This window comes from Myodes glareolus, chromosome 15 (assembly GCF_982192425.1).
Source record: "Myodes glareolus chromosome 15, mMyoGla1.1, whole genome shotgun sequence".
NCBI lineage: Eukaryota > Metazoa > Chordata > Mammalia > Rodentia > Cricetidae > Myodes > Myodes glareolus.
In genome coordinates, this window is record NC_142040.1 from 60,251,563 (window position 1) to 60,272,810 (window position 21,248).

The window sequence follows — 21,248 nt, forward strand, 5'->3', positions numbered from 1 at the left end:
TGACATGTATAAAGGGTTTGTGTTAGTCACATTCAGGATCTGAAAATCCAAGTAATTAAAATTATTTTTTTCTTAAATGATCTAAGCTTTTTGTATATCATTATGCAATTTGGTAGCATTCTCTGTAGTGAGTGATGGCTGATTTGAAACTAGCAATCTTGGTCTTGCGCTTACTGCTCAATTTAAAAGGTACCATTGTTTGTTTGGCCAGCTTATGTAAGGTCTGCTGTGTTAATATGCAAATAAGGTTTTGTAAATATAGTACTATAATTTAGTTTTGTCTTAAGGCTAAAGAACCAATATTCCTTCATATTGAAATAATTTATAAGTGATTGTAATATTTTATCTAGTTAAAAATTATTGAGCACTGTGTGAATCCTTGCATTAGTAAAAAAAATGGACAATATGAGACCTTGCTTTAAATTATAGTTAAAAAGAAATGCATGTGCAGAATACTTAGAATAGAGTGATAAATATTCAATGTAGAATTACACATTTTCTGACATTAGAGCACAGTAGGTAGTGTGTAATGAACTCTTAGAAAATATGATCAAGCATATGGCCTCATTTTATTTGAGTCCTTAGTGTAATGCTTTGATTCAATTTTCTCATAATTCTTTATTTAATATGCATAAATTGGCATTAGTTAAATAAAAAGGAAGTATTTAATATGCTTTGACTTGCATTGCAAAAAATTGCAAATTTTACATTTGCATTGTAAAAAATACACCTGAAAAATTTCTGTTTTTCAACATTGAAATCACATTAGACTGTATTCATTGTATGAAATTCTAAAAGTATTTAAAGTGTCCACCCAAATTGGCTTAAATTTGTTCTCCATAATCATTAGCAATTGATATTATTCTTAGAGCTGGTGAAAGATTAAAATCTATTACATTACTATACTAATGAGTATAACCAATTGACTGAGGAACGACTTATTTTTTTTAAGCCAACGATATATGGTAGTGATCAGCAGTGATGTGTAGAGACAATGAGTAATTGATAGTCACCGACATACCTATTACATTATAATTTTTGATCTTACCTACTTACATACTTTTGTTAACTTGTTTTGGATGAAGCAACATTTGATAAGCATTTCATCAGAGGAAAGAAAATTCTTAGATGATAAAACTGAATGAAATCAATATGTCAATCTCATTCATGTGTACTTGCAAAAGTCTTTACTCTTAAGCTTGGCCAGGCAAAGAGATGCTGATGTGTACTATACTGTGAGACAAAGACTTTCTATTAAAATAATAATAATAACAGTAGTAATAATATATAGTGGTATTCTTCTGGTATTTCCCATTAGAGTCTTGGTTATCATCCAACACATACAGTAAAACATAAATCTGGGCTCTAAAGCACTATACTCAAAATCTCATAAACAACTTGAGGGATATTTCAGATATAAAGGAGGTCTGTGGTTCTGATATTTTCTTGCATATGTCTAGCTGCACTAGGACTAGAAAGAGAAAATATTCTCTCTCTCTCTCTCTCTCTCTCTCTCTCTCTCTCACACACACACACACACACACACACACACACACACACACAGGTGTGAGCTCAGGACTCAAGGAGGCTGCAGCAGAAGGATTGCAATGATTCTCAGGCCAGTCTGGTATAAATAATAAAGTCAGATTAAACTGACATATAAGGTCAAATCTTACCTCAAGTAAATACATAAACAGATAAGTTAGAGAAACAGACAGAGAAATAGACACACAGAGAGAAACAAATATTGCACTTTTCCCTACATTGTCCCTACTCCATAAGTGCATGGACATATAAGAACTTACCCAGGAATCTGAATTTACATTAAAATTTATTAGGTTCTTGTTTGAAAAGAATGCAGGAATGCATCAAGATAAAAGATGGTTTCAAAACAAGTGGTGGTTTTTCACTAAATATTAAGTTATATTAATTATTTTTAAGAGTAAGAAAAGAAACTTTTTTAATATTTTTCTCAAATTAATTACTTAGAAATTATATTTTAAACTTCATTTGTTTTACTACATTTCTTTGATTTCCACCACTTTTTAAATTGCAAATCTATAATTCTAACCAGTACAATACCTTCTTTTATACAATTTTATATTATGATATTTAGTTTTAAGTTTAAAGCATAGATTCCTGCTTATTCATTAAGAATTTCAAAGGACATATCAATTGCTTATCATAATATTATGATTTTCCTAAGTGAATCTAATTCAACAAGTTATAACTGCCTGAACAATATTTAGAATTACACATTAATGGGAAAATATACAAATCAAAAGATTTACATATAAAAATTTAAAATTACTGGAAATAATGTAAAAAAACTCTTTTTTATGTTCAATAGCATTTTTTTATGAGAAAGTAATTTTATTAAATTATAAAAGTTTCCATTTCCGCCCCTCCTCCCACCACCCTCCCACTCCCCCCAATCCCTCTCCTCCTCCCTCTCCATCCCTAAGAGCAGTCAGGGTTTCCTGCCCTGTGGGAAGTTCAAGTTCCTCCCCCATCCCTCCAGGTCCAAGAAGGTGAGTATCCAAACAGACTGGATCCCAAAAATCCAGTATATGCAGAGGAAACAAGTCCCAGTGTCATTGTCAATGGCTTTTCAGAAAGACTCCAGACCAGTCACATTCAGAGAATCCGGCCACATTCAGAGAATCTGGTTGGATCACGTGCTCGTTCAGTCCCAGTCCAACTGGCCTTGGTGAACTCTCATTAGATCAGTCCCCTTGTATCAGTGGGTGATCGCATCCCTCGCAGTCCTGGTTTCCTTTTTCATTTTCTTCCTCCTTCTGCTCCTCATTTGAACCTTGGGGGGCTCAGTCCGGTGCTCCAATGTGAATCTCCGTCTGTATCGCCATCCATCATTGGATGAAGGTTCCCTCTGGTCTTGCCTTCTTTGCTCACATTCTCTTTCCTTTTGCTTCTCGTTTGGACCTAGGGAGTTAAGTCCAGTGTTCCAATGTGGGTCTCTGTCTCTATCTCCATCCATCGCCAGATGAAGGTTCTATGGTGATAAGCAAAATATTCATCAGCATGGTTATGGGCCTTGGCCGGTTCAGGCACCCTCTGTCCAGAGAACAATCTGGGGATCTCTCCTTGGACCTGGGATCCCATATATAATCAAGTCTCCTGTAACCCCTAAAATGACTCCCTTAGTTGAAATATATTCTTCCCTGATCCCATATCCATCCTTCCCCTCCCCATCCCAGTCCACCGAGCTTTCCCCATTTCTCCCCTACTCCCTTCTCTCTAACCCTCTCCCCTTCCAACAACCCTCCCACCCCCCCATGCACCCGAGGTTACCTGGGACTCTTGTCTATTTCCTATCTCCAGGAGGATAGCTAAATAATTTTCATCAGGTTCACCTTCTTATTTAGCTTCTCTAGGATCACGAATAATAGGCTCAAAGACCTTTAATTATGGTTAGAATCCACTTATGTGTGAATACATACCATATTTTTCTTTTTGGGTCTGGCTTACCTCACTCAGTAAAGTTTTCTATTTCCATCCATTTGCATGCAAAATTCAAGATGTCATTGTTTTTTTACCGCTGAGTAAAACTCTAATGTGTATATGTTCCTCACCTTTTTAAACTATTCTTCTATTGAGGGGCACCTAGGTTGTTTCCAGGTTCTGGCTATTACCAATAGTGCTGCTATGAACATAGTTGAACAAATGTTGAAATAAGGTTGAGTTAGTATTTCCTTAGATACAGACATGTTAAAATATTTTAATTGACTTTATTCTTGATAAATTGGGTTACAAAAAATTAATTTAGATAATGCCCTGCAGGACTTCTTTAAAGTAAGAAATCATGATATTAAGATAATCTGTTGGAAGACATTATAAGTTTTTTTTTGAGAAATGATTCCTTAAAATAGTGTGATGGGCTACACAGATGGCTCAGTGCATAAAGTGATTTCTGTATGAACATGAGAACATGAGTTTAGATCTCTATGACACTAAAAAATGGCCAGGAATTGTGGTATTAACCTCTACCTCCAGCATGGGGGAAGATGGAGAACATGGGATCCCTTGGGCTCCCTGGTCAATCATCCTGGCTTAATCTGCAAGCTCAAGGTTCAAGAAGATTGACTGTCTCAAACAATAAGGTCAAGAGCAATCAGGAGAGATATGAAAAGTTAACCTCTGGCTTAGCGCGGGCACGCGCACTCGCGCACACACACACACACACACAGAGTAATGGCATATTGGATGGGGAAGAAAAATGTATGTAGCTGAGAGTTATGAAGAGATATACTTCCCCAAAATAAAAGAATATATTGACTGACTTTGTTAAATATTACTTTGATGGAAACCTTTCACAATTGGTGTCACATTATCAGAAAAAATATTTTTAGTAATATTTACAATAAGTAAGCAATGTTCTCAAATGTCTAGGTTTTGACCCCTAACTTCATAGAACATGTGTAGTGGAACTGAACTTTGGAAGAATGTTGGAATAATGAGTGAATTTAATTTCTTTGAATTACTTACATCAAATAGTTTGGATGTAATATATATTCAAGTATACTTTTATTTACATTATAATTTTTAAATCTTGCGTCCTATTTGGTATTTCTAAGTCATTTAATTATTAAACAGTTGTATATTGAAAAATCTTAAAAATATGATTCCATTTCTTATGTAGACTTTAGAATATTTATTAACAGTGTTTAAATATATAATACTTATTCATTAATTTCTAAAATGTCAGTGTTCTGTTATAATTATTAGCTGTTTATTGTTGTATATAGAGGAAACGGAAATATTGCATATAGTTGTGATCAAGTTTGTTAATGATCACAGGAGTTGAGTTAGTACACTGTTGACTCAATAAATGTTAATATTTTTAGAACACAGCAATAATATCAATTCATATACTTCTGTGTCCTTAGAAATACTGTAAGATTCTGGCCAAAGTCTTGTAATATATCCTATATCATAGAAATAGAAACAGTTTAGTTAATGTTCCTAGAACCTAGAATTCAATCAATATGTGTCTGAATGGCATTGGTCTGGGATGTAAAACTACTTTACACATCAGATCTTTGCTAAACTCAGGTGGAGTATTACATGGCATACTATAATAGAGTTCACATCGATCATGTTGTATGACTTCATGCACTCACTATCATTTAATATACTCAAGGGAGACATTGGTTCATCATTAATCTTATTTCTAAAGCACATTTGCATTAGCTTTTCAATCTTTTTAATAATAAAGGAATAGGAAACCAAACAGATTGCAACTAAATATGTGAGCGAAAGCATAAATGTGAATCCCAGAGTACTTAGAGCGCTTCTCATAGAACAGACAGAGAATTCAATCCTGTTAGTCTCTAAACAATTTAGAATAATTATGATTTTCAGAAATAAAATATGTATCTATTAGAAAGCTTTAACAATCTACACAAATTTACAGAATAAAAATGGCCTAAAACAGTAATAAAATATAAGTAATTGTTCTTGTCAAAGGTCTTTGCATACTTGGCGTAGATCATAGACTAGAAAATGATAGATGTTTGTACCATTATAATTCCTTAATTTTTCTTTACTGAATGTGGCTAATGAATTTCGCCTATGTGCAAGGCTCTGTTCTAGACACTGAATATAACAGTAAGAAAGACTTATCTAATTTCTGCAAAAGACCTTTATGTGTTAACAGAGTGTATGATTGATAAAAGTAAAACATATAGAGTTCAAGATGGCACATTAAATGCCAGAGTACACATCAAAGCAAGAACCAAAAAGTGATGGGATCCAAGCTGAGCTCTGAAAGCAAAGCATGACAGAGAGCCTAAGCAAAAGCGAGCACAGGATCCTTAGTAAAGGTAATACCAAAAGAGCCCTAGCCTTACAGGAGTCATTTTAGTGGGTTGAAGTAGAAAGGACTGAAGTGAAATAGTTGTGTGAAGTAACAGGCCACTGTAAAATCCAGAACCATATATTTGGGTAGATCTTGTTTTCTGCTCAAAGTGCAATGCGCCTTCCATGCAGAAATAGGACATTACCCAACTGACGTTACTGGGATTACTTGGAGTTGCCATACAGAAAAGAGTGACAGGTATAAGGTTGGAGAGCAGGGAGTGGGCTATTACCACAGTAGATGTTAGCTTCTAGTCCAGGGTGAAGGCAGAAGAGGCGTAAGAAGTGCCCAGACCTTGTATTGTATTACACATACAGCTGGCAAAAGTAGATCCTCCTGCTCACTAGTGCTAAGTGTATTACAAACCAGTTCACTGGAGTAGTGCCTTTTACACTTAAGGAAACCCTAGCGATAGCGATCCTTTGGATGAACTCAGTAGGAAGGAAGATCTTTGAACAGAAGACTTTTACATGTGTTTGTTTCTTCTGTTTGTTTAACTTTTCTGTAATATCTGATCAAATTTCAACAATACTGTTATTGCCTTTCATGTTCCTCATAATTCTTATATCTTATTAGAATAAAACGTTATTTTCAAAGTTTAATTGTATGCTAAATTCTTGAAAACTTGACATGCAAAATGGCATCTTTCTACTTTACTTAGAAATTATAAGTCATTAAAACACTGTCATAAGAAAAAAAGTCATGGATGGTCTTTTAACAGTGTTCTTGAAAAAATTAGTTATCACTGTTTTTCTTAAATGAAAAAGAGTCATGCATGGTCTTTTAACAGTGTTCTTGAAAAAATTAGTTATCACTGTTTTTCTTAAATTTTAGATTTTCTATCAGACAAAGAATACTTCCTAAAACATCATTATTTTAAATAAAAGAAAAAGAGAATATTTTACTTTGAACTTCTATTAAATCATTTTCATTTTGAAATTGTAATCAAAAAAGGTCAAAATGTTTTCCACTAACTATTTTTAATGTTTGTTTTCTTGAAGCTCTTGGAAATACATCCACAGCATTATTGAAATGTTGAAGGCCAGCTGAGACACAGTGAGATCTCATGCCATAAACAGGACTACTTTCTAATCGTCTACACTGGAATTTTTCAAGAAGTGAAGTATGGCGATCTATCAGTTTTTGAGACTTTTTGTTCTCTGGGCATGCCTACCCCACTTCTGCTCTCCAGAGTTAGTGTTCAGAAGGACTCCTGGGCTTCAGCAAATGATTGCAGAAGCCCGCGTACCAAGAAGTGATGGTAAAATCCTTCACCGCCAAAAACGTGGCTGGATGTGGAACCAGTTCTTCTTACTGGAAGAATATACAGGATCTGATTATCAATATGTAGGCAAGGTAAGGAAATCTGTGTTGAAAAGATAAATGATTATATTCTTGATTTATATGTCTAACAAAAGATTATTGAAGGTCATCAAGATTCCGGTGACTGTAAATTTGTTAGTCTAAATGCTCCCAACTCCTTTTTGTTCATGGAACTCAAATTGTATGTTGAGAAACTGAGAGATGGAAGTTACATCTTGCAAAGTGGTAGATAGCCTAAAGGAACCATCCCCTGTAATTAGATTGGTAACTACCCTGATAGTCATCAGAGAGCCTTCACACAGTGACTGTTGGAAACAGAAGCAGAATTCCACATCTGAGTACTGGGCTGAGAACAGGGAATCCTGTTGAATAGAGAGAGGAAGGATTGGATGACCCAGGGTGATCAAGGTCATCACAAGGAAACCTACAGAAACTACTAACGTGAGCTTACAGGAAGTCCTAGTCTCTGAACCAGCAGTGAGGAAGCCTGTGTGGGACCTACCTAGGTCTTCTACAAATGTGTGACAGTTGTATAGCTTGATTTACTTGTGAGACTCCTAGTGGTGGGAACAGGGCCCGTCCCTAATCAGGTGGCTTGTCTTGTCCAGCCTTAATAAAAGGGAGGAGCTTAGTCCTACTTTGACTTGTTTCTGAACAGAAACAGAGAGGGAGTGGGTGGGGTGGAGGGTGCAGGAGAGAATGGGAGGAGCTGAATGAGGGAAAACTGAGGTATGAATATAAAATAAGTGAATAAATTTAATAATAATAGTAAATATTATAATTATAATAATATTGTCAGAACTCTTTACAAGCATAAATTTTTGATCTTACAAATTCAGAAGCTACTGAAAGTAAATTTTTATGTAAACTATTTTTAATGCATTTCTTTAAATGACCTTCTGTATGTAAGCTAGCATTAATGTTTACTACAGACATAAAAGGCATGTTTAATCTTTTACAAAATGAGATGCATATAAATAATATAATTGTCCCAAGGGCAATTATATTGCTTGTTTAAAGGAAAACATATTTCCATAAATTATTCTTTTATTTTTCTTAAGTTACGTTTGAACACAATTTTTAAAAGCAAACTGATATATATATATATATATATAGAAGCTATTGTATTGCAGTATGAGATTGATAAAACAGATGTTTGATAAAACTATGCTAAGTTTTCACCCAAGAAAAAAAAACTATTTTGAGATAAAAAATTTCCATTGGTTTTAGAACATTGGTGTATTTGGGGGATATTTGAGCTTTAGACCTGTTAAATATGTTATAAAACAAGACATAAAAAGTGAAATAACTAAAAGGAGTGGGAATACAAACAACAAATCTAGCAAACTTAGACAAAGGCAGGAAGTAACAGACTTTCCAGTTTGGACTGAAGGCTTGACTACAGTGTAAGGTAAATTTCATATATGTTGAACTAGGAAACTTAAGTTGTAAATACGACCACATAAAAATAAAGTATCAGAAAATCAAGCTATGAAACTATATGGCAATTTTTTTTTTTTTACTGTGGGCATAGCAGTTACTAGATTTCCAACAATTTCTCCTCATCTGGTTTTTAATGGGGATTTAATAAATGTTGATAAATTGCATTATTATTATATCATGATACTCTCCCTACCCCAACCAACAGAATATCAATACTTTGAATTCAAAACCTGTACTTCATGTCTTTGTTTGCCTAGTGCTCATTAACTCCTTAGCTAATTTAATTATTGCTAGTCATATTGAATAACACTTCCTCAGCCATCTGGTGCCATTCAGCTTTTTGGCACAGAAAACTAGTCTCTAATTTAATATTAGTCTGGACAATTAAAGTTAGAATCATCTACTTACAATATATGCATAATAATAGAGAACCCAATTATAACAAATATGATATTCTTACTCTGCTATATAAAAATCAATAAGATTTCATGGAATTTTATTAGATTCTATAAAATGTGTACAATTCCTATTTTAAGAGTTTGTGAAGGCCTACTGTTCCATAGAGGTTTAGCAGATGTTTTAACTCTCAATTCTGTCTGATTTCTTTGGTGTCTATTGTAGCTTCTGTTTTGTTTTAATTCTTTACATATTACTATGACAAGATACTTCAACCAATGCAACTTATGAAAGAAAATGTTTAATAGTTTTAGAGGATTAGTGTCCATGACAGATGAACACAGGCATGGCTGTAGAAACAGCTGCAAGCTCACATCCTGATACCCAAGCAGAAGAGAGATACACACTGGGTATGCCTAGCATCTGCTGAAATACCAAAGTCCAAGACAGTGACATATCTCTTCCAATTAGGTCAAATCACATAATCCTTGCCAAACAGTTCCATCAACTGGGGACAAACACCTCAAACATATGAGACTCTAGACGCCATTCTCATTTAAACCACATTACAAATCTGTTTCACAATCTACATGGTTTATTCATTTCATAGCATAAGAAATCTTATGTTTGAAGTCTTTTTTATTGTTCATAGGTTAATACCCCAGAACTAACTTGCGTTGTATCAGTTACTCATGGAATAAATATTTTATTTTTGATATACATGCCAAAATACTTTAAATATTATAATAACATATTAAATATAACAGTTATGACATTAAATAACATATAATATTGTGATATTATATATGGATGTTAATGAATTAAATTTGATTGCAATATATATTTATTCATCAAATATAAAATCCTTCAAATTCTTTACATATTATTTCTAATATTAATTGTGAAAAGCTATTACACTGTCGTTTTTCTTTAGGAAATTTATCTTTCAATTTTTACTTCCTTTAAGACAGACAAGTGCTAAAGATACTAGTGGTTTCAGTGTCTTTAGATTGATTTGGCTGTAAATTTAATATGCATTCTAATTGCAGGCATATGGGGGAATGGTGACAGACATCCCACTGTAGGAGGAATGTCTTGGGGCTGAGAATAGGAAGCAATAAAGTGAATGCTTCTGGTGGGATGAGGACACAAGTATAAAGCACATATATAGAGATTGAAAGTATTTTTTATAGACAGTTACATTTTCCCAAGTAAGAACTCTTTATTCTGTATTGCTTTGAAGTTGAAGGCAATTTAGCAAAGCATGCAGTTAGCAAAAAAGACCTTGAAGAAACATCTTACTTTCAACCATTTCTCTTTCAGTGGGTTACTGCATTTACTGAGGCTTCATTTTTCTGTCTGTGTAAACAAAGAGGATGTTTATACCAGTGAACAGATCCTAATGTACTTTTACAAATACTGATACATTATTAATGGAAAGGGTATTTAAAACCTCTTTAGAAAGGAAAAAGAAACAAGGGAGACAGGCCAGAGGCTCAACTGTCACTGCCTTGACTTTGTAAATGTCAAACAGTGAAGTCGAAGCATTTCTTTGCTCATGTCCCAGTAGTCAAGGATTTTGCTTTACATGACACAACCAAGTGGTTCACAGTTAAAACATAATCAACATAAGACCTTCTTGTTTCCCCTTTCCCATGAGTGAATGTCTACACTGAAATTTAGACACTTCTTGCATTCAGGAGTTTAGAGCAATGCAGGCCAATTTGTCTGCAGGGCAGCTGCCCCGTTGTCACCTTTTCATGGAGAGTGCTAAATAAAGGGACCATTGTCATTTGAACACCTTTCCCCTTTTCAATATGTTTAAGGTGCAGAAAAAATGGTTATCAACTCTGAGGCTTTATTTATTGAATATCTATTTACAATCGCTTTCTGTTTCCTTTATCAAAACACTGTCCTTTAACAGACACTTTCCTATTTCTAATGGAGCAAACACACACACACACACACACACACACACACACACACACACACACACACACACAGAGAGAGAGAGAGAGAGAGAGAGAGAGAGAGAGAGAGAGAGAGAGAGAGAGAGAGGCGGGGGGGGGGAGTCATATACATTTTCCTGAGAAAGCATCTCACAATGTAGCCCTGGCCTCAAACACATGATCTTATTGTGTGACAAAGCACAACAAACATATCTGTTTTCCCTAGATCAGGATCCCATGCCACAAAAGTCTAAGGTGTTAAAACAATGAGTTTTGGGGGGTTGCTTGCAGCAGTATGGGTGAGAAGCTATGTACAGGAGCAGAAATGATTCCAAGAGAGCTGTGTCACCAATGCGCCCCCACCCCAAGCACAGGTGGCAGGTCACAAATCTGGAACTTGGAGCACACTGAACAGCTTGCAGACAGCTCTACAGGTTTAGAGAATATAGTTTTCAGGTGTTTCATTTGTTCTAAAACATTTCCAAGATTCTATTTCATTCAGGCGGCATCTGGTCTCCTCTCAAGAATCTTAGCAGCTGGTCTCAGTGTCTTTTGCAGCACCGTTTTTATTTGTTCATTTGTTTGTTTTATTTTGTTTTCTGAGTTTTGCCATTGTTTGTTGGAAGTTGCTTATTTGAGAGTTTCTCTCCTGATTCTCATTGCTTACTCTGGCAAGAAGGAGACTGGGGAATCAGATCTGTTTCAGGACCTTCCCGAAGGTATTTTGAACTGTTTATCTGTAGTGGCATTTCAATTGTATTTTAATAAATAAAGCTTGCCTGGGGATTAGGAGACTAAAACAGTCACACTGATCAACTGTATGGTCAGGTAGTATAATCCACACCTTTAATCCCAGTAACCACACCTGTTGCCACTGGAACCCGGTGGTGCTCCCAGTGGTGCATGTCTTTAATCCAAGAACTAGAGAGGATTGCAAAATGGGAGGAAAAAGCTCTCAGACACAATCTCACTCTGAGGTTTCCTGGAGGCAGGATCGCCATTTCAGACTGAAGTCTAGGTAAAAGCCTGTGGCTGGCTGCTTTGATTTTCAGGTCTTCAGGTTGAACCCCAATTTCTCTCTCTGGGTTTTTTATTATCTGTGCCTCATTTATCTCCCTGTGTAAGGAGCGTCCCTGCAAGATGGAATGTTTCAATTTTTGAGAAAACTGTTGCATAATATATTCTACCGCATTTCCTAGAGTGCATGGATTCTTAGCCTGTGTCACCTTATGTAAGCCCAACTGCTCTTCAATGTACTTTGAGTTCTAACAATTAATATAATTCCACAAAAAATTACTTATTGCATTTACCACACGAACTATACATTTATGCAATAGTCCCTCTCAGGTATTATAGAGAATTTTAAGTAGACTTTAATCAAGTTAGTTCCTGAGAATAATCCCCAAATATAAAACAATCATAAGTAGGTAACCACATATTTGATCCCAAGACTGTATAGTCAAGCATTAAATGTCAAGAAAGAAAAAAAAAACATGATTTTATAAAAGTATATAGAAAGCTAGAGCAGCTTTGTGTATCTTCTTGAAATAACAAAACATTCTCTGGAAAGCAATGGGTAGGGATGGTCTCCTGGACACCCTGTCTGAAAGGACTTATATCTGCACAGGATACCACAAGACCACACTCTTGACACAAAGGAGATTTATTGCCCCAGAGTGACAAAGGCCAAAGGAGAAGAGACAATGAAAGGCAAGAGATAGAGGATGAGGGAGAAGGGGGGATGAACAAGAAAGGAGGAAGGGATATTTGCTTTGAATGAACAAAGAACTGTCCCTGGATAGACAGATGATCAACATGGCCTGTAGGTAAATTGAATGACAGTTTATAAAGGTAAAGGGGAAACCCTGTGTTAGGATGAGATCTTTAATTTTGACTGGACAGGTTAATTAGGTTAGCTGAAATGTGGGCTTTTGATTTCTGGGTTTCAATACTTTGATAGTTGGATCTTGGTATTCAGCCTTAGGAGAAGGAAGTGGCCAAACCAAGGACTAGACCTTGGTGGCTAGCTTTTAGAATGCAATATTATGGTTTTCCAAAGGGAAGAGTGACTAGGGAGCCATGTGTACCTTGACTGGGACATGTAGAGTCACTTTCCTGTCCTTAATAACACATTTCTTTAAGCATTCTTACATATTTTTGTATTTGTTCTGGAAGTCTCAATTGTTTAACATTCTTGAGAAAAAGAAAATATTTTCATCCATTTATTGAATTCATATCTCTTCATTTTCCTGAAACAACGATGCCTTTTGAGAACCACAGCAATGATTGTGTTCTGTTTTGTGCATTTGTCAAGCCATCTAGTCTGTGATAATTCCTCTTGGCTTTGTGGGATGCTGGTCCTCATAGCTTGCCCGTGTTTTTTCCTTTTGTATATAGTAAATCATCTATGATTAACTGCCATCTTCTACCTGAGCGGCCAGTGAAAGCACTGCCTCCTCACGACTTTGTTTTCCTGTTTTGAAACAACAAGATTGCTGGTGTAAATTTCTTGTTAAGCATTTGATATTACAAAATTTTAATTAACAATCAATGATTCTGAAGTAGCCAATGAATGAATACGATGGAAAAAGTCATTCATTTATTAGTCATCCTGTGCTTTAGACTGCGTCCTTACTTACCTACATCCCCTGAGAGGCACCGGAAATATACAGCACATGGCAATTGGTAATTCAGATGTCAACCCGCCAGAGGAGTGATTCTCTGATGGAGGTTAACCCTGTCCAGACAAGACCAGCAGGATCATCAGCTCTGGAAACTGTTGCTTACTTTTACTAAAGCAGCGTGGTGTCTCCCCAATACCTGCATTGAAGTTTGTAATCTCATGTGATATGCATATGTAATCTCATGATTACTTCTCAACCTAATGAGCACAGATAGCTGCAGGTGGTCAGGAAGATGACTTTCATTTTCCTGTATAATTTCCATATATACAAATTATACTAGGACATGATTCATGACTAGATATGTTGCCTTACGATCCTGTAGACACTTAAAAACTTGCTGTGTTTCTTTTTGTTCAGAATAACTGCATACAATTAGCTTAGTTTTACCTCAGAGCTAAAAGACTAAAGACTTTTTTTTTGGTAAATAGATCATAAGTTTAACATTTCACTGCTATGCACAAGGTCAGAGTTGCAGATGCTCAAAAAAGATTGCTGCACAAAGTATCATAAGAAAAGCAAGCCAATTCTTTACTTGCCAAGTCTGCTGACAATAGACCTATCTCAAGGTTTGTTACTACTGGGCACTGTGCCTCCCCCTACCCCACTTCTGGTCCTGGCCTTACTCCTGTAACCTTGGGACCTTATGTTGCCTTGGTAAATGGTTCAATTCCTTATCACTTACAGTAGGAATATGGTTATGACTAATGAGACTTCACTCTTTTCTTTTTATTGCTCCAGAACTCCTGTAAAGAGAGTTTTTAGTTTACAGGAGAAGAAACTAGGAGAAATTAGAATTAGGAAAAGAGAATTAGAATACAAGCGGAATACTGAGACTTGTTTAGAAATGCATGATATGATAGAATTTATTTGCTTTCAGATACGTAAATTCATTTGACTTCCTGTAGCATTCATTGTGAACCCTGAATGGGATGCGCTAAAAATACTCTGTATCAGGGATTCTACTGAAAAATCACTTTTCCATCCTCAGGAAGCTCTCTGTGCTTAGAGGCATTTTAGTAAATCTACTGCATTCTGTTCCTCAGCATTACTGCACAGTGATCCAGCTAACCATTCTTCAAAGCATGGGACAAATACCTTTCAAATCTCTCAGTTTCCAGTGTCAGTTAAGTGAATGTGAAGAAAACTTTACTAGACCATAGTTTCTCAAAGTTGCTTGTAGAATTCTAAAGAACTCAATTTATATTTTTATAAGCACTTACATCTAAAAGTATTTCCAACTATCATCATATCCTTTATTTGGGATTAGCCAATAATGTTTGTTTAATTCAATTTTGATGTTTGGAAGACCTGGCTTGCCTCTTCTTAAGTGTGTAGTTGGTCTGCTATTACTCTGTATGTTCTACACAAAATGATGATTGAAACAAGTATTGATTCTTTTAATAGATAGCTGGAAGAACTTCTGGCTACAAATTTGACATTAACTGTACAGTGGTAAATATAGAACTTTCGTGTTCACAAGTATTTATCCTCAGGAAAGGAAGCTGATGATGTACTTAAGAACAGCATGTTATAAATACACTTTGGCTTCAGAAACAACATATACACAGAAGACGAGTACAGAACAATCGAAAACAAATATCGCTATGTTCATCTTTTTCAGTAGGTGAAAGAAAACGGAGAACGGTTTGGAAGTCTGTGAACCAATGCCAGTGTAGATAGTAAGACTATGCCGAGGAAATGATTCCACTTTTCATTCCCTGTTCAGATTGAGGCATTCTTTTTGCTGAGAAATTCTTCATAACAACTGAGTATGAGAATTTCAAGAGAAGGGTCTCACCAAAATTCGTGAAGGTTGATTCATGTGAGAGAGACAAACTTAAATACCACAAAGCCTCATAATATCAGCTCTTCCTATTACTTTTGGCTGAGTCCTTTCTAACCTTAATTATGAGGATTTAGTCAACTGGTGATTGCTCAGAAATGAGTAGTTAGAGCTAAGATGGAAACAAAAAAAAATCTGCATTTTTTTCCCAGAAAGCAGACCTGAAAATTGAAGTGTGGAAATCCTCTAGATTATACAAAAACTCAGTGGGGAGAAAATACTTACTGAAATGAAATGGTTTATGAACAAAAATATTAGATAACTTCTGTTATGTATAAGTAGAAGGATCTCCTTTAAAACCTACTGTGCTGTATACTAAATATGAAGCTTACCATAAAGATAAGAATGGAAAAGACGGAGTCTATTGGAATATAGTCACTTCTATTTAAAGCTATGAACTGAAGCCACATAACAGATGGAACAAAAGAAACCACAAAGGTAGTAGGTAATATTAGCTTAAAAAAATTTTTGAGCAGAAATCAGGACACTATAACAGGTATTCAAAGAAACTCTTTCAGGTTAAATGATTCCTAATACCTCCCAGATGTGTGGGGATTTGGATTAAAAGAGATATCCCTTCCCTGATATATCATGAGCACACTTAAAATGAAAATTTCATAGCATCTACAGTGATTTTTGTATAACTGTCATTGAAATGATAATAAAAGAATTTTAATATGGAGCCATGGGACAATATGTGTGTGCATGATGCATGTAACAGTAATAATTAAGAAAGAGTTGGTGTATTTGGTGAAAAAGGGTAGAACATGGGAGGAGTTGGAGAGGAATAGAGAGAGTGGTGCTGATACAGTACTCATGAATGAAGTTTACATCAAAAAGGGAAACAAAAATAACACATACATGTATTTATATAGTGGTAATTAATGAACAAGAAGCCATGAATTTGAGGCAGAGCAAAGGAGGGGTTTATAGGAAGATTTGGAGAAAGAAAAGGGAAAGGAAAAACAATTTAATTATATAATAATCTCAAAAACATAATTGGAAAAATTCAAAAGATATTGCTGGAAAAAGTCAATCTAAAAGTCTATATCTAATAAAGTATATACACAAACATCATTCATGATAAAATAAAATGAAGTGGGAGCATGTGCTTCCAAAGCTTCATAATCAGTTGCAAGCAAACAGGAAAGTGGATTTTAGTGTGCTAAATACATATAATTTCTGTAGTTCTCAAGAAGATACTATGCGATCCAAGAGTTACACTTGGAAAATATATTTATGTCTCTAATATTCTGAGAGTACTTTGGGGGAAAACTTTAAGAAGTACCAAGACTCCTAATCTGTTACTATTTTTAATTAATACAACAGATATAAAGTTTTAATAGGAAAGATACCAAAAAAACTAAAACATCATCTAAACATAAAGTCATTATGTAATAAAGGGCTTATAAGAACATTTTGATGAAATATACCCAACTGTATATTAGAACATACTGTCCGAGAGTAGCAGAACAGCCATTCCTCCCCAGACAGCATTCATAAAGCATTACCTATGGTAGAGAATGAGTCTCGGGATATTCAAGGGTGCATAGTTACAGTCAGTATTTATTCTTACTATAATGGAATAAAACCAGAAATACAAAGAAACATTTTAGAAAACATACAAATACTTGGTAATTCTATAGTTTGTGAACCAACAAAGAATTGTTAAAGAAGTGATCATGTAAATGTGCTGAAAATGCAAACACAGCATACCGAAGCTCACAGAAAGAAAAGGTCAAAAGATTAAGCTCATAATATAAATTTGCACATCAAACAAGAACACCCTCAAAGGATGTGCAAGTCAAGAAACTATAAAGAGAAAAATAAACCAATTGCTGTTGAAAATGAAAATAATAAAGATCAGAGAAAAAATAAATGAAACCAAGTATGAGAGGAAGTGGAATACGACAGTGAAGATGTGAGCTGCCTTTTTGGAGAAAATGAACATCATTAACAACCTTTTATTTGAAAATAGAAAAGGAGATGAAGTTACTCATAAATGCAATGAGAAATTTAAAATAAATATTACAAAAATGACCCAAAAATAGAACAGATCAAGGCAAATCACAATGTAAATCTTTACAAAGCCAAGTGCATAAGCTAGAAAAATTGCACACTTTTCCCTGAAATATATAGTCTCCTGTCCTTAATAATAAATAAAACTGATCAGATCCATAGTATGCTAAGAAACTTTATTAGGAATCCCATAAAGTATAGAACTATAGTTATGCCACAATGGATTTTTGATAACACTTAGAGGAAAGGTTAATAGTCATTTTCAAAGTCTTCTGAGGTATTAAACTGAAAACTTCTAAAATAACTTTAAGATCACTTTTAGCATTATTTTTATATCAAAGCTAGACAGGTGCTAAAACAAAGTTGCAGGATATGATTTCCATGAATGTACCTGTAAAAATCATGAATGTAATACTAGCAAACTTAACACCCAAATATATTTACTCACCAAAAATAAATGAGTATTATAACAAGGATGGAACAGTAGTTCAACATATACAAATCAATAGATATAATGTAATATATTAATTACGAATATAAAAGTTATGTCATCACAGAAAATTGAGTACCTTTTGTGATCCAAGTCAATAAAGTATTTTATCCCAATAAATTAAAGAGTATTAATAAAAATTCTGCAATTAATATCATACTAAATGGTAAAAATTTAAAAATATTCAATGATTACAAAGAAGATGAAGATATCAATTGATAACTTCTGCTTAATATAGTCTGGGAAGTTCTGATTAGAACAATTATACAGGGGAAAGAAAGATAGATAGATAGATGGATAAATGGATAGATAGATAAATAATAGAATATAGACATGTAAATAGAATATTTATATGATAATAATGATAAATATGATAGAATATAGAGAGATAAATGATAAATTAATGATATATGATAAATCAATATTTGACAGAAGATACATGATTTATGATAAATAAATGATAGAGATAAATGATATATATATAAAGATAGATGATAAATAGTTAATTCATAGATTTTATATAACAATAAAAAAATTATAGATGATTTGTAGATGGATAGATATGTAGTAAACACAGAATGTATGTCCTTCGTTGCTCATACTAGTATCTATTTAGAAGAAAAACTGAATGATACCCAGAAATAACAAAACTTCTAAAATCCACCAATTCAGTAACTTATAGTATTTAAAATTCCAGAAAATAGCTAGTCACCATCCTTTACATTTGCTGTGCCATATGTGAATGAATTTAAGGAGTGCTCTTCTTGCAGAGGACTGGAGTTTGATCTGCAGTACCTCCGTCGGCTGGCTCAAAATCAACCGTAGATACAGCTCTTATGAGTTTTTATGACATTTAGTATAACATTCTGTGTACCATTTCTTTAGTGAAATGCCAGAAATTTATATATGTTCCCCAAAACTTCAGTATAATCATAGTTCAGACATCTATTTCTCATTCCCTAATATCCCTATATAGAGATTTTTTTCATGAAAACATTTATACTCACTTATGCATCCTAGCAGTAAGGCAAACGGAATGCACCACCCTGGCTTTGATTGTTTCTGACAATGTTTCCATTAGTATTTCCCAGGAGAAATCACTTTTTATTGTTTTTCAACAGCTTCCATCTATCATGTTTTATTTATATTTCTTTAGTATTAATATTTTTCTTTCTGAAGAAGTCTGACTATCATTTTACAAATTGCTTCTTTTGAGCATCTAGTCCTGTTTTTTTAGACCACTGCATTATCAAATCCTTATCAAGTATAAAGTGATCATTGTTTTCAGATACTTTCTTATGCTCCTCTTTAGATGGAAGACCATATGCTGTCCTGAAACTCTCATGTTTAGTGGAAAAAGGAAGTGATGTAAAATATACATGATATTATTCTTATGATATATAAATTGATAAATGATATTAAAATATAATAGATTTATTAAGGTAATAAATATTGGGATAGATGAGATAGAACATTGGTAGTGGCTAATACAGATCACATTTCAGGAAAGGACTTAGAGGAAGAAATGGAGTTCTTATGCTTTATCAATGTGATAGTCTCTGCCTGAAGAAGAAACAGTTACTGGAGAAGATTAAAGTGGGGAGTGTGTGATAAACAGTGGAGGAAGGCGAGGCTGTACATGAAGCCGGATCAAAGAACTGGAAGGCAGCAATGCAGGTAGCAGAATCAAATAAAGATGTAATGGGAGATAGATGCCAGGTCCTATAGGATAGTTGCTATCACCAGTCAGTGCCAGAGTAAATGCTCCCAAAGATACCATGTCCTATTACCCAGGTTCTAAAAACACTGCTTAAATGTCTTAAAGAGATTATAGAGATGTGATTAAACTAAAACTCTTGATGTGAAGTGATTATCCTGGATTACATAGTAAATTCTGGTGTAATTACATGGATCCTTAAAGGAGGAACTCAAGGGCGGCAACCTCAGAAAAAAAGAGACATGATTATGGAGCCAGAGGTTGAAATGATATACTCTGATATGAGACAAAACAGCCTCAAGTCAAGGAATACACACTTCTGTAAAATCCATGACTCACCTTTATATGATACTTCCTGTCAATGTTATATTTTAAAAATGAAATTTGCAGAAATAAATTTAATGTGTTATTAGTTCAATTCACAGATTATATTAATTTTGTATAACTGAAGAGCATTAATAAATATTTTCATGGATTCTTATTTTTTTCCTCTGTTTATTGGTAGTATGTAGACTTAAAGGACAAAGCATAGAAGATATTATAATTTTTAAACTTATAGTATACATTTTAATGTTTGCTTCTTTATTTTTCTCTTATATGGTTAAAGCTTACTTCTTATTTTTAACTTAAATTTATTTACTCTGAATAAACAATCTTTTCTCATATTACATGCCAATCCCAGTTCTCCTTCCCTCCACTTCTCCCACTCCACCCACCTTTTCCTACCTCCCCCTTCACTCCTTAGAGAGAATAAGGCTTCCCATGCGGAGTCAACAGAGTCTAGCACTTTACTTTGAGGTAGGACCAAGGCCCTCCCTGCTATATCTAGACTGGGCAAGGTATCCCTCCAAAGAGACTAGGTGCCAAAAAGTCAGTTCAGGCAGTAAGGATAAATCCTGGTCCCACTGCCAGTGACTCTGCTATCTGCCCCAGCCATACAACTGTCACCACTGACAATCATACGGCTGTCAGAGGGCCTAATTTGGTTCTATTCAGGTTCCCCTGTTGTCAGTCTGGAGTCACTGAGTGACTGATGTCAGCTTTTTTTGTTAATTCTTCTCTTAATTTGTTTTAAAGCTTTCACTCTGGCTTACAGTTATGTATACAAAGATATTATTTAGTTTGTGGAAGTTTTTACTAGGGAGCAATATTATGGGTAGTGCCAGGGCATCATTCTCATTTTGTCCTGTTACACCATACGCTCTTTTTTTTAAATATATATTTCACAAAACATCACTGTTTTTTATTTTGCATGACAATATTCATTTAATTTCATCTACTTAAGTAACTTCGTCCACTGTCTTTAATTTTACCATGTATTTTTCTTTTTCTTTTTTTTATGAGAAAGTAATTTTATTTAATTATAAAGTTTCCATTTCCGCCCCTCCTCCCAACACCCTCCCACTCCCCCCACTCCCTCTCCTCCTCCCTCTCCATCCCTAAGAGAAGTCAGGGTTTCCTGCCCTATGGGAAGTTCAAGTTCCTCCCCTATCCCTCCAGGTCCAG

The 21,248-nt window shown here is 34.6% G+C and overlaps 1 protein-coding gene across 2 annotated transcripts in view; it reads left to right on the forward strand.

The window, feature by feature from the left end:
- LOC125397464 (cadherin-10) overlaps positions 1 to 21,248 on the forward strand; it is a 186,329-nt gene that overhangs the window by 60,675 nt on the left and 104,406 nt on the right. For both annotated transcript variants that reach the window (XM_085676605.2, XM_048429864.3), the window contains exon 2: positions 6,880 to 7,234. In XM_085676605.2, coding sequence (XP_085532731.1) covers positions 7,004 to 7,234 — 231 coding nt within the window. In that variant the 5' untranslated portion in view covers positions 6,880 to 7,003. The remainder of the gene's footprint in view (positions 1 to 6,879; positions 7,235 to 21,248) is intronic.